The sequence below is a fragment of the Trematomus bernacchii genome, unplaced genomic scaffold, assembly GCF_902827165.1.
Source record: "Trematomus bernacchii unplaced genomic scaffold, fTreBer1.1, whole genome shotgun sequence".
In the NCBI taxonomy this organism is placed as follows: Eukaryota; Metazoa; Chordata; class Actinopteri; order Perciformes; family Nototheniidae; genus Trematomus; species Trematomus bernacchii.
Genome location: NW_022987313.1, coordinates 3,399,543 through 3,412,453, shown reverse-complemented (window position 1 = coordinate 3,412,453; position 12,911 = coordinate 3,399,543). Strand labels below are relative to the sequence as shown.

At 35.4% G+C, this 12,911-nt stretch overlaps 1 protein-coding gene across 1 annotated transcript in view; it reads left to right on the top strand.

The window, feature by feature from the left end:
• si:ch211-266g18.10 (titin) overlaps window positions 1–11,513 on the top strand; it is a 42,021-nt gene extending 30,508 nt beyond the window's left edge. The window contains exons 56-96 of the mRNA XM_034123913.1: window positions 177–272; window positions 472–522; window positions 635–703; window positions 921–1,016; window positions 1,216–1,266; window positions 1,379–1,447; window positions 1,666–1,761; window positions 1,912–1,962; window positions 2,078–2,146; window positions 2,328–2,423; window positions 2,563–2,613; window positions 2,714–2,782; window positions 3,000–3,095; window positions 3,256–3,306; window positions 3,414–3,482; window positions 3,659–3,754; window positions 3,897–3,947; window positions 4,064–4,132; window positions 4,323–4,418; window positions 4,591–4,659; window positions 4,936–4,986; window positions 5,097–5,156; window positions 5,395–5,436; window positions 5,538–5,585; window positions 5,686–5,754; window positions 5,847–5,894; window positions 5,988–6,035; window positions 6,122–6,163; window positions 6,246–6,314; window positions 6,407–6,457; window positions 6,558–6,596; window positions 7,077–7,109; window positions 8,545–8,592; window positions 8,782–8,823; window positions 9,344–9,391; window positions 9,487–9,528; window positions 9,638–9,682; window positions 9,842–9,883; window positions 9,971–10,015; window positions 10,097–10,132; window positions 10,285–11,513. Coding sequence (XP_033979804.1) covers window positions 177–272; window positions 472–522; window positions 635–703; window positions 921–1,016; window positions 1,216–1,266; window positions 1,379–1,447; window positions 1,666–1,761; window positions 1,912–1,962; window positions 2,078–2,146; window positions 2,328–2,423; window positions 2,563–2,613; window positions 2,714–2,782; window positions 3,000–3,095; window positions 3,256–3,306; window positions 3,414–3,482; window positions 3,659–3,754; window positions 3,897–3,947; window positions 4,064–4,132; window positions 4,323–4,418; window positions 4,591–4,659; window positions 4,936–4,986; window positions 5,097–5,156; window positions 5,395–5,436; window positions 5,538–5,585; window positions 5,686–5,754; window positions 5,847–5,894; window positions 5,988–6,035; window positions 6,122–6,163; window positions 6,246–6,314; window positions 6,407–6,457; window positions 6,558–6,596; window positions 7,077–7,109; window positions 8,545–8,592; window positions 8,782–8,823; window positions 9,344–9,391; window positions 9,487–9,528; window positions 9,638–9,682; window positions 9,842–9,883; window positions 9,971–10,015; window positions 10,097–10,132; window positions 10,285–10,367 — 2,492 coding nt within the window. The 3' untranslated portion in view covers window positions 10,368–11,513. The remainder of the gene's footprint in view (window positions 1–176; window positions 273–471; window positions 523–634; window positions 704–920; window positions 1,017–1,215; window positions 1,267–1,378; window positions 1,448–1,665; window positions 1,762–1,911; window positions 1,963–2,077; window positions 2,147–2,327; window positions 2,424–2,562; window positions 2,614–2,713; window positions 2,783–2,999; window positions 3,096–3,255; window positions 3,307–3,413; window positions 3,483–3,658; window positions 3,755–3,896; window positions 3,948–4,063; window positions 4,133–4,322; window positions 4,419–4,590; window positions 4,660–4,935; window positions 4,987–5,096; window positions 5,157–5,394; window positions 5,437–5,537; window positions 5,586–5,685; window positions 5,755–5,846; window positions 5,895–5,987; window positions 6,036–6,121; window positions 6,164–6,245; window positions 6,315–6,406; window positions 6,458–6,557; window positions 6,597–7,076; window positions 7,110–8,544; window positions 8,593–8,781; window positions 8,824–9,343; window positions 9,392–9,486; window positions 9,529–9,637; window positions 9,683–9,841; window positions 9,884–9,970; window positions 10,016–10,096; window positions 10,133–10,284) is intronic.
• Window positions 11,514–12,911: the final 1,398 nt, after the last annotated feature.

Genomic DNA, 12,911 nt, shown 5'->3' with positions numbered 1-12,911 from the left:
GACAATACATTGTTAAACAAGTATTGTACTTTCTAGTTTTCATAACTCATCGATGGTCCCTAAGATAGGGCAACTGGAAATAGATTTTCTAAAACTTTTTTTCAATGAGTGTTATATTTGTTTCCACTGTATAATTCAATGTGAATCGGTTCAGTCAATGTGTCTTTTTATTTCAGAAGCTGAACCCAAAAAGGCTGAAAAGATGACTAAGGTCGTCAAGAAAGAGGCTGCTCCTGTCCTGAAGAAGGAACAACTTGATGTTACAAAAGCAGGTAATAAAATACAGTATGTAGAATAACATGTCACAGTCATATTCTATCCTTGTGGTTAGTATAGATTGAAGTGTCAGAACAGGTCACGTGTCTTTTAATACTTCTAAATAGTATGGATTTACAGAGGCATAGTTTACATGTTTAATCCTAGGCTGGGATAAAGTGATAAATTATCTTTCTTAATATTCTCCAATATTAGAAGTTCCTGAAGAACCTAAACTGAAAGCCAAGCCAGAACCTGCAAGGAAAGGTATTTTTATGTAGGAAATATAAAAGGAATATATTTAAAGAGAGTATCAAATACAACTTTTTTTATATATAAACCAAACATCTAAAGGCTTGTTGGTGTCATGATTTTCCAGCAGCGGCACTTCCCAAGGAACCTAAGAAGGAACCAAAGGAACAAGTCAAACCTAAACCTGTAGAAAAAGGTAATGCATAAGATGCTATTATAATACTGGTGCAGTTTCCATGACAATACATTGTTAAACAAGTATTGTATTTTCTAGATTTCATTACTCATTGATAGTCCCTAAGATAGGGCAACTGGAAATAGATTTTCTAAAACTTTTTTCAATGAGTGTTGTATTTGTTTCCACTGTATAATTCAATGTGAATCAGTTCAATCAATGTGTCTTTTTATTTCAGACGCTGGACCCAAAAAGGCAGAAAAGGTGACTAAAGTCATCAAGAAAGAGGCTGCTCCTGTCCTGAAGAAGGAACAACTTGATGTTACAAAAGCAGGTAATAAAATACAGTATGTAGAATAACATGTCACAGTCATATTTTATCCTTGTGGTTAGTATAGATTGAAGTGTCAGAACAGGTTACGTGTCTTTTAATACTTCTAAATAGTATGGATTTACAGAGGCATAGCTTACATGTTTAATGTTAGGCAAGGATAAAGTGATAAATTATCTTTCTTAATATTCTCCAATATTGGAAGTTGCTGAAGAACCTAAACTGAAAGCCAAGTCAGAACCTGCAAGGAAAGGTATTTTTATGTAGGAAATATAAAAGGAATATATTTAAGGAGAGTATCAAATACAACTTTTTTTATATATAAACCAAACATCTAAAGGCTTGTTGGTGTCATGCTTTTCCAGCTGCAGCACTTCCCAAGGAACCTAAGAAGGAACCAAAGGAACAAGTCAAACCTAAACCTGTAGAAAAAGGTAATGCATAAGATACTATTTTAATACTGGTGCAGTTTCCATGACAATACATTGTTAAACAAGTATTGTATTTTCTAGTTTTCATTACTCATTGATAGTCCCTAAGATAGGGCAACTGGAAATAGATTTTCTAAAACTTTTTTTCAATGAGTGTTATATTTGTTTCCACTGTATAATTCAATGTGAATCGGTTCAATCAATGTGTCTTTTTATTCCAGACGCTGAACCCAAAAAGGCAGAAAAGGTGACTAAAGAAGTCAAAAAGGAGGTTGCGTCTCTCTTGAAGAAGGAGCATCTTAATGTTACCAAAGCAGGTGAGAAAATACAGTCTGTAGAATAACAGGTCACAGTGATATTTTATCCTTGTGCTTAGTATAGATTTTTGCAGTGACAAAGTTTACATGTTAAATGTAAAGCCCAGGATTAGTTAATTCATTATATATTTTTTAATTCTCAAATACTAGAGGTTCCAGAAGAACCCAAACTGAAAGCCAAAACAGAACCTGCAAAGAAAGGTATTTTTATGTAGGAATCTAAAAAGTAATATATTTGCAGAGAGTTTCAAATAATAAACACTTATCTTTTTATAAACCTAAAATCTAAAAGCGTGTTGATGTCACCATTTTACAGCAGCTGCACCTCCCAAGGAACCTAAGAAGGAACCAACGGAACAAGTCACATCTAAACCTGTAGAAAAAGGTAATGCAAAGCCATGAAGCCACACCATGACCATGGGTGAAAGACAATAGAGCTAGATTACTCATAGATGATCTCAGAGATAGGGCTACTGGAAATACATTTGTTTTAATTTTTTCAATGAAGGGTGTATTTGTTTCCACTGTATAACTCATGTGAAACTTTGTTTGCCTTTTTATTTCAGAAGCTGAACCCAAAAAGGCAGAAAAGGTGACTAAAGTCATCAAGAAAGAGGCTGCTCCTGTCCTGAAGAAGGAACAACTTGATGTTACAAAAGCAGGTAAGAAACTATCTCAGAACAGGTCTTGTGTCTGTTAATACTTGTAAATAGTATGGATTTACAGTGGCATAGTTTACATGTTTAATGTTAGGCAAGGATAAAGTGATAAATGATCATTCTTAATATTCTCCAATATTAGAAGTTCCTGAAGAACCTAAACTGAAAGCCAAGTCAGAACCTGCAAAGAAAGGTATTTTTATGTAGGAAATATAAAAGGAATATATTTGAAAACTTTTTTATATATATATATACCTAAAATCTAAAGGCTTGTTGGTGTCATGATTTTCCAGCAGCGGCACTTCCCAAGGAACCTAAGAAGGAACCAAAGGAACAAGTCAAACCTAAACCTGTAGAAAAAGGTAATGCATAAGATACTATTATAATACTGGTGCAGTTTCCATGACAATACATTGTTAAACAAGTATTGTACTTTCTAGTTTTCATAACTCAACAATGGTCCCTAAGATAGGGCAACTGGAAATAGATTTTCTTTAACTTTTTTCAATGAGTGTTATATTTGTTTCCACTGTATAATTCAATGTGAATCGGTTCAATCAGTTTGTCTTTTTATTTCAGACGCTGAACCCAAAAAGGCAGAAAAGGTGACTAAGGAAGTCAAAAAGGAGGTTGCGTCTCTCTTGAAGAAGGACCATCTTAATGTTACCAAAGCAGGTGAGAAAATACAGTCTGTAGAATAACAGGTCACAGTGATATTTTATCCTTGTGGTTAGATGTACAGTATAGATGTTTGCAGTGGTATGGATTACATGTTAAATGTAAAGCCAGGATTAGTTAAATCATTATATATATTTTTTTAATTCTCAAATACTAGAGGTTCCAGAAGTACCCAAAGTGAGAGCCAAAACAGAACCTGCAAAGAAAGGTATTTTTATGTAGGAATCTAAAAAGTAACATATTTGCAGAGAGTTTAAAATAATATCTTTTTATAAACCTCAAATCTAAAGGCTTGTTGGTGTCACAATTTTCCAGCAGTGGCTCCTCCCAAGGACCCTAAGAAGGAACCAAAGGAACAAGTCAAACCTAAACCTGTAGAAAAAGGTAATGCAAAGCCATGAAGCCACACCACGAGCATGCTAGGCTAGATTGATCATAGATGGTCTCAAAGATAGCGCTACTCGAAATATATTTGTTTTACTTTTTCAAAGAAGGGAGTATTTTTTTCTGCTGTATAACTTGTGTGAAACGTTTTAACCATATTTGCCTTTTTATTTCAGAAGCTGAACCCAAAAAGGCAGAAAAGGTGACTAAAGTAATCAAGAAAGAGGCTGCTCCTGTCCTGAAGAAGGAACAACTTGATGTTACAAAAGCAGGTAAGAAACTATCTCAGAACAGGTCATGGTGTCTTTTAATACTTACGTAAATAGTATGGATTTACAGTGGCATAGCTTACATGTTTAATGTTAGGCTGGGATAAAGTGATACATTATCATTCTTAATATTCTCAAATACTAGAGGTTCCAGAGGTACCCAAAGTGAAAGCCAAGTCAGAACCTGCAAAGAAAGGTATTTTTATGTAGGAAATATAAAAGGAATATATTTGCAGAGAGTTTCAGATAAAAAAACACTTCCCTTTTTATAAACCTAAAATCTAAAGGCTTGTTGGTCTCATGATTTTCCAGCAGCTGCTCCTCCCAAGGAACCTAAGAAGGAACCAAAGGAACAAGTCAAACCTAAACCTGTAGAAAAAGGTAATGCAAAGCCATGAAGCCACACCATGAGCATGGGTGAAAGACAATAGAGCTAGATTACTCATAGATGGTCTCAAAGAATCTGGCTACTGGAAATACATTTGGTTTACTTTTTTCAATGAAGGGTGTATTTGATTCTGCTGTATTACTTATGTGAAACTTTTCAACCAGCATTGCCTTTTCATTTCAGAAGCTGAACCCAAAAAGGCTGAAAAGGTGACTAAAGTCATCAAGAAAGAGGCTGCTCCTGTCCTGAAGAAGGAACAACTTGATGTTACAAAAGCAGGTAACAAACTATCTCAGAACAGGTCACGGTGTCTTTTAATACTTGTAAATAGTATGGATTTACAGAGGCATAGCTTACATGTACATGGAATATACTTGAAGAGAGTATCAAATACAACTTTTATATATATAAACTTAAAATCTAAAGACTTGTTGGTGTCATAATTTTCCAGCAGCGGCTCTTCCCAAGGAACCTAAGAAGGAACCAAAGGAACAAGTCAAACCTAAACCTGTAGAAAAAGGTAATGCAAAGCCATAAAGCCACACCACGAGCATGGCTATAAGATACTGCTTTATCTTTAAATGAAAAGGCATTGTAAGGGGCGGCTCTGGCTCATTGGGTAAGTGAGCTAATCTGTAACTCAGAGGGTTACCGTTTCAATCCCACCCCCGCAGTCAACATGCAGAAGTATCCTTAATAGATACTTAACCCCAAATTGCATTTATTTGCAGTGGCATAGCTTAAATGTTTAATGTGAAGCAACATTTAGCTAATAAACTATATTTTCCAATATTAGATGTTCCTGAAGTTCCTAAGGTGAAAGCCAAAGCAGTAACTGAGAAGAAAGGTGAGAGACAACTCATTCAAAAACTTGAATTAGACCATTCAAGATGAAAATATGCTAAGAAATTGTGCATCTTTTTCATTTGCTGTCACTAACTTCATTCAATTCAACAGCTACCAAGGAGCCCAAGAAGGAACCAAAGGAAAAACTCAAATCTGTATCTGTAAAACCAGGTAATGCAAAGACTCACTAATGTTGCATTTTAAAACGTTTTGGGAACTGCCTCGCTCAGAGAGGAATGTACACATTGTAGCTGAAATGCTGGACTTCCTTACATCTCCAGTTTCATAATTGATATATATGATTGATACTATTGTAACTATGAATTTGCCAGAATGTAATGGTTGTCTTTTGAAGCATTGATAGCAGGATGCAAGGTACTAACAACTAACTTATCTTTTTGTGACACAGAAGTACCAAAGGAAAAGGCCAAAGCAGCTCCTACTAAGAAAGGTACGCACATTATTGTTTTTTTTACCAAAAAACTAAATTATCCGTTGTCATAATGTAAATACTCTCCTGCTGTAAAATAACATGATACTTTTACCATACAGAAGCTGTTGTTCCAAAAGAAAAGTCCAAACCAGTCATCTTGAAAAAAGGTAAAAGTTGTGCATGTTATTAGGTAATACAAATAATGAACAAACTAAAAGTGTTACTGCCATTACTGCATGTATTTTATTTGCACATTTCTGCCGACAGAACAAGAGGGCACTCCAAGAAATGCCTCTCTGGTGAAACAGAGAGTCAAAATAGTGCCTATGAAAAAAGGTACATTATTTATGTTTATATTTGTATTTGTCTCAGATTCTCCCAGGTTTAAGTGAGTTGAGTCAACGATGTTTTTGTTCTCCTTTTTTCAGAAGTCAAGGCACCTAAAGAGAAAGTCAAGTCGGTCTCTCCAGTGACAGGTAAGGTTCTTGTGCAATATTTAAAAAAACTATAAGTTCCTGACATCGAGGTTTGGTTTTGCAAACTGATCATCATGCTATGTGTTTCGTTAGAAGCAGCGGTTTCAAAAGAGAAGCCCAAATCAGCTCCTAAAAAGAAAGGTAAGATAGTGTTTTATATTTAGCTTAATCGTTCGAGTGTTTCCTCTCATTTTGTGGAATGACAAATCTTAAATGTTTTGACACAGAACCTGCTCCACTTAAGACAAAAGCAGCCTCAGTGCTCAAAGGTAAGACGACACATGTAAACACATGTTTATGTTCAAATAAAGAAAACATGGATTTAGCTATTCATTGTATTTCTTCTTACAGTAGCAGAAGTAGCGCACAAAAATGTCTCCATAACAAAGGAGAAGGCAAAGGTGGTGCCGCTGAAGAAAGGTACATCTTATACAAAAATGTTTCATAATGCTAACCACTACAATTTGACAAACAAGTGTGTAAATACATATTTCCGTTGTTATTTGCTCTAGAAGTTGAGCTTCTCAAGGAGAAGAAGGCCACGCCAGTGACCCCCACCAAAGGTGTGTTTCTCTATATTATTAAAGTGTCTCTCTTTAGAGAGACACAAGTTTATGATTTAACTTTACCCATTAGAATTAACGGGGCTATATGTTTCTCTAGCACCTGCTATCAAAGCAAAACCTGCAGAAAAGAAGAAAGGTATGTGGCAGGAGTTTGTTTCTCTAGTGCTTCCTAGCTACTAACATGTGGCTGCTGATTAAAAACAAAATAAGAATACCATCAAAAATATAACTTTAAAGAAATGTTGAGGAAGCTACCCAAGTGTGTTGTTATTTTAGTGTAGCCGTGTTTTTGTCGGGTCATTTGTATGTTTAGGCTTGTATCTGAATTAACACGCTTCACTATAAGCTGACAGTTTTTTTTGCATGTGTGTGATTACCTAAAAAGACGGATAACTTGATATTTTGAAGATGTTTTTATCAAAGCAGAAATATTAGATGCTTTATCTAAGCTGCATTGTGTTGCGAAATTATTGCAAAGGCCTAATGAATAAATGTTGTCATGGTTAATAGCTAACATTTCAATCCCATCTTCAAGACATTATATATATATATATATATTTTCAGTACTCATCAAGAAGCAAAAACAATCATGCCATTTTTTCCCCTTCCTATTTAGAACCTGAGGCCAAGGCACTTCTTGCCAAAACAGGTAACTTAAATACAACCAATACTTATTCTGTAAAATAATTATTTTCCTAAGAAATGTTATATTTTCATGACTCTTAGCACCTGAAGTTACAAAGGAGAAACCTAAACCAGCTCAAGAGAAGAAAGGTACATTTATTTGAACAACAACAAAGTCATAGATATTTACAAATTATTAATTTATTTACAATTTAAACATCTTTTTTATTGAACTAGCTCAATTTGAATCAAAGGCTGCGACAAAGAAGGAATCACTTCTAAAGAGAAAAGGTAGTCTGCCACTTTCCTGACCCGGCACAGATCTTCTGGGGTTGTTTTGTAGCTTTACACAAATGATTGTTATCATCTACTAATATATAATTAAATGCTAATAATGTAATATTGCAGTGTTACTTCAGCAACTATAATCAAACTAAATGACAAAGCTACTTAATACAGATCAACAAATGCTTACATTTGTATTTACTCAGAGCCCAAAGTGCCAGAGGACAAAGTGAAACCAGCTGTAAGAAAATGTACAGAAACAACAATATTGACTTCTAACTACTTAAATATGTGTACTTATTACTTGATGTTGATATCAGCTATTTGTGTCAGTTTGGCACTTTCCTTTAATCTGATGTAAGTATACGCCAAACATTGTCACAAATGTATTAACTGTATTTTCTCCCAGCATTGTTGAGGAAAAGGGCCAAACCAGTCCATGTAAAGAAAGGTACATTAGTGGTGCTTCAGTAGGGGTAGTCCACATAACCAGTGACTGTAATAACAGTTATGTAGTTACAAAATGTAGGTCGTAGTAAAAGCTGATTGGATTTATCAGCAGAAAAACACGCATGAGATCCATAATAAATCAATATTATGCAGAGGAGGTGGAGAGTGATTTTTCTCCTGAGGAATACTGGATGCTTGTTCAGACACTTTTAGTTAGTAAATCTGCGCAGCACTTCGATTTAATAGGCTTTTATAACTCTTACCTTCTTACACGTGGGAAATAAAGAGTGGGGAATCCAAAACAAATGCTATCCAACCTACCCAAACATAACAATGTGTTAGAAATGTTGGAATGTATCCGGACACTACAAATATATGACATGCAACAAGCATTGCAAAGACTCAGAGCCAGAAGGATCACACTTGACAAACCAACACACATCAAGGTTTCAGATCACACTGAAAAACCCCCAAATGTTCCAAAAACAATGGTGTTTATCTGCTCAACAGAGATGAACTTTTTTAACACTAACTACAGCCTTTGAACGTAGTTAGATGTGCTCTGCAAGCTGCTTTTAGACCTTTTTAAATGTGATTATTTAGTTGTTGTCATGCTGCTGCGGCTCCAGCTGTTTTGAATTGTTGGAAAATGAGAGAATTGCAGCTTCCGCTCACAAGTAATGTGTCCCACTTGGCAGAGTCTGACCTAAGTTTCCCTTTTGCAGAACTGGACATATCTAAAGAAATGGACAAACTTGCTGAATTGGAGAAAGGTACGTTGTTAAGTGCAATAACAACAGTTCTTTTTTACCATTATTTTGATACATTTAATTATGGAGAAGGATGCTGAGTTAATTTGGTGATATGAGGCTAAGGTTTTATAGTTTAATAAATGTGCTGAAACTCTATAAATACTGGTAGCTGTATATTATATGAATTGTATTTTCTTCCTGATAAAACAGCCATTTCTAGGGAAAAGGCCAGAGCGCTGCGTTTGAGGAAAGGTACATTTGTGACGCTTCAGTAGAGGCAGCACGCCATGTAACAATGTAACCTTTACAGTAGGCTAATAACAACATGTTATCTGAAGGCTAAGCATATTGTACTGCTGAATGCGAAAGTGTCCTTCATAGCTCTTTATACAAAATAGTCCTTTCTAGGAAATGTAAAAATTAAGATTTATGGACATGTTCTTATTCAGCAAGAAACTATTCATCTGCAATTTTAGCTTTTCTTTCACTGTGCAGTACACGGCATTTGTAATGCTTTTTAATATCCTGTTTTAACAACACCGAGATGTTTCTTGATGTTTTCAGCTTTCGCTTCGCCATGGGATCTTATGCATGTATTTTCATTACGACATATACGTTTAAAGCAAATGAGCCACAGCTCACATGCATAGATGCTGCACTGGCTTAAACAAGCAAGAAAAAAACATTTGACTTATACTGATGGGCAATGAAAACGATATTTCTAATCATCCATTTCTTGTCTACTTGTGTTTCTTTTACATTTGTGCGACAGAGCTTGACATTTTAAAAGAGCAAGTCAAACCCATCGCAACAGAGAAAGGTACTTCATAAAACTATAGCTTTGAGTATAGCGTTGATTACATCAATACATCTACATTTGCTGTTCATTTATTAAAAATGTGTGACACTTTGCAGAAGACAGAGTTCGTAAAGAAAAACCAGAGCCTGTAGAGAAAGGTATCTTGATTGAAAGAAACTGACAAAAATGTTACACTACACCTACTTGTGGACTACTTATGGACAAATATGAAAACGATTTTGAGTTATTATTATTATTCTTTTTTAGAAAAAACTCTAAAGAAGAAGGCCGCCAAAGAAGAGAAATCTAAAGGTACATTGTTGTGCACTCAGTATTGAACATTAACCTCATCAACTCAGCAAAATGTGTGAATGTCATTAAAAAATACCATCACCAGCTGCAGTCACACTGCAGGAAGCGGTTTAAGTCTTTGACTAATACAAGTTATTCATCTTGTGTTGCTATTTACAGAGGACAGAGTTCTTAAAGAGATACAGGAGCCGGCAAAGAAAGGTACGACTGTTTGTCAAGCCACTCAATCATTAGTGTATGAAAGCATTTACTTTATTCACAAAAGATGAAATGCTCTTTTTGTTGTAGAAAAAGCTGCTGAGAAGAAAGTGGCTAAGGAGGAGAAAATCAAAGGTACTGTGCAGAGAAGCTGTTATTTAGGATAGTGTAACATTGTACTGTTTTATGGTTAACATTGTGTTCTTATTTTGATAGCCGAGGCTTCTGTATCGGACAGCTTTCAGATGGAAGGTATGTACAAATTCTCCTCTCATAACCGAAATATCACACAAGTGACACAAGTGACACAAGTGTGCAAATTGCACGCTCAGTTATCAGTTCAGATGCCAGAGAGGGACACAGTGTCCTGACTGTAATGTCAAATATTGTCCTGTCCCCCACAGAAGAGCCCTACTTCCAGTGTTTCTTCGTGGACGAGGAAGAGGCCCAGTTTCCTTTCTACGCCTTCTCACCGATGCAGATTTGATAGGTTTACAATTTAGTCAATTTTACTGATAACGACAAGGTCACGTCACGCCCTGCCGGCGCTGCTGAAACGCAGACGGCTGCTCACTGCTGGTCTTCAGGAGATAACCCTGGACCGCAGAGGATGACGAGGGATTTTATATGATGGACCGATTTTATTTAACTTCCAGATTTGGTTGAGCTCTCTTTCCATGCAGCCAGTGTCATTCCTTTCCATTTTTATTTGTATTTATTGATTATTTCTGTGTTTAATTGTTTTGAAAGGTGGATATCATGATGGAACAATATCGTTTATTACCTCTGTGGATCATTCATTTAGATCCCCACAGCAACACAAGCAAAGTAATACAATTGTGCATTTTTTTGAAGAAGAAACATAGTGCTGTACACAGGGTACAGGGCCACAGTTGCATTTTCATGGGTTCAATTCCCACATTTACTTGAAAAGTGGTTTGTACAGTTATCATGCATTTTACGCACCGTCATTGTCTTTTTCCTTCACTGCATTGTAGATGGCGAGTCTTTAATGCTCACCTTTTTTGCCTTTAGGCCCTGGAACAAACAATTGGCCATTTGTGTTGTCTGTGCATAATTCATGATATTTATGATTTTTTCAGTTATTTAAAAAAGAAACTTATTTTCTCACATATTCCTCTATCTAATGAAAGAAAGTTGTTTCTGTTTCTGTCTCCTATGTCTACTATGTGTCAAAAGGAATGACCACACACTGTATATGAGAGCTCCCAAATGTTCTGAGGAAAAACTACCTACTAAGTCTTATTAAACTACCACCATGTGCACACAGCTCCTCATTTTGACATCTAAAATCAAGCAATGCATGGCCTGCAGTGTCAGGGTTCATATCAAAGTAAAGCATTCATTCACTAGTTGGATGTTATGTTAGAAAGTTGTGTTTTTTCCAGCTGCTCACTGTTGGAATACTTAATCTATGGCATTTTAATTTAAAAAATATGTTTTACAAGCTGGGACATTATTAGTAGGGAACATGTGAGGATTTATTTTGTCAGTCAAGAAGGATGTGGCTAACAGCGATTCCTTGATAGACCAAAAACACACTGACCCTTGGTTCAGTGTCTGTGTGCACAACATAGAAACATGATATATATATTTAGCAACCTTTTGAACAGGGGCTTATTAAACATTATGCTAGCATAATGGTTTAAAGTCTTTGAAAGTATCATCATAGTTTATGTATTTAACATAAAATGATATTATTGCATATCTCATGCTGTTGCATCCCATACACTGTGCTAAACAAATGGTTACAGGATTCATATTATAATTTATGAATATCTTGTGCATGTGATGTACAGTTTGGGTTATGATTTAGGATTGATTTCAAGTCACGTATTAGAAATATCTGAAGAAGAAAATGATGACAAGACAGCAGCGAGACTCAGCTATCCTCCAGGTTTATTTGACAACCTGAAGGTGCTTGTTAATGTGGTTACGATGAAGTCTAGTGTAACACATTTAATATTTACATTTTTTAAATCGTACGATTGAGGCAGATGGCGTCACATGTTTGAGCAGTTGATCTCAGATGTAAACGGGTACATTGTTTTTCAGCGTGCACCAGATGTTGTTTACATACGGCTCTTTACATTTCGTTCAATATGCCGTCATCACAGCTTGTGGCGTTAATCCCAAGTTTAATCAAACGTAAATGTAATTATCTTTTATTTATTAGAATAAACAGTTTCTATTGTGGTGCACCCTCTGCAGCTCACAGTGAGCTCAGACTCCAGTAACTGTGCTGTAACAGCTGGAGTTTCATGGTGATGATTATCTGATGTTTTAGATTTAGACTTTGTTACCAGAGTGTACTGTCTTTGAATATTTATTTTTTCGGTGATAAAGTTGCTATTGTAAAAAAAAAGACGTTTGATTTAGGGTGAAAAAAAGATGAATATTTGTTTCAATCTTTTGACTGAATTGCATTTGAAGACTCTGTTAAACCAGGAAAATGTGCAATACATACATTGTTAAAGATCTCATTGGTCAAAGCACCGTCTGTTTGTCTGATTGAAAGAAATGTGCATGATGGGTTTTTTTCATGCTCATGAATGTTTGGTGGTATTTTTTCCCAGATTTGAGAACATTTGAACTCTAGTATCATTTGATACCAATTACTGACATGTGTCTCTCAGTTGTGATGCTAAAAAGGTACCTTACATATATATTGAAAACAATCTAATTGTAAATAGTAAAATGAATGGAAAATGACATCGTCCTTATGCTTGTGAATTGTACCAATTTGACATTAAATCCTTGCAATAAAAAAGTTGTTTGTCTTTCTCTAAAGGTGCCAACACCTCTTTCACAGTGAGTCCAGCCTATTTCTTAGGTGACACAAATATTTCGAGATACTTTTTGTGTTCAAACACAAAGATTGATGAATATTTTAGTATGAAATGTATTAGTAAATACTAATACATAACTATGACATATTTATATGATTTAATATTCAGTTATATTCAAGCAGAAACTTCAGCTGTTCTAGTCTCATAAATGTGTTCACAAC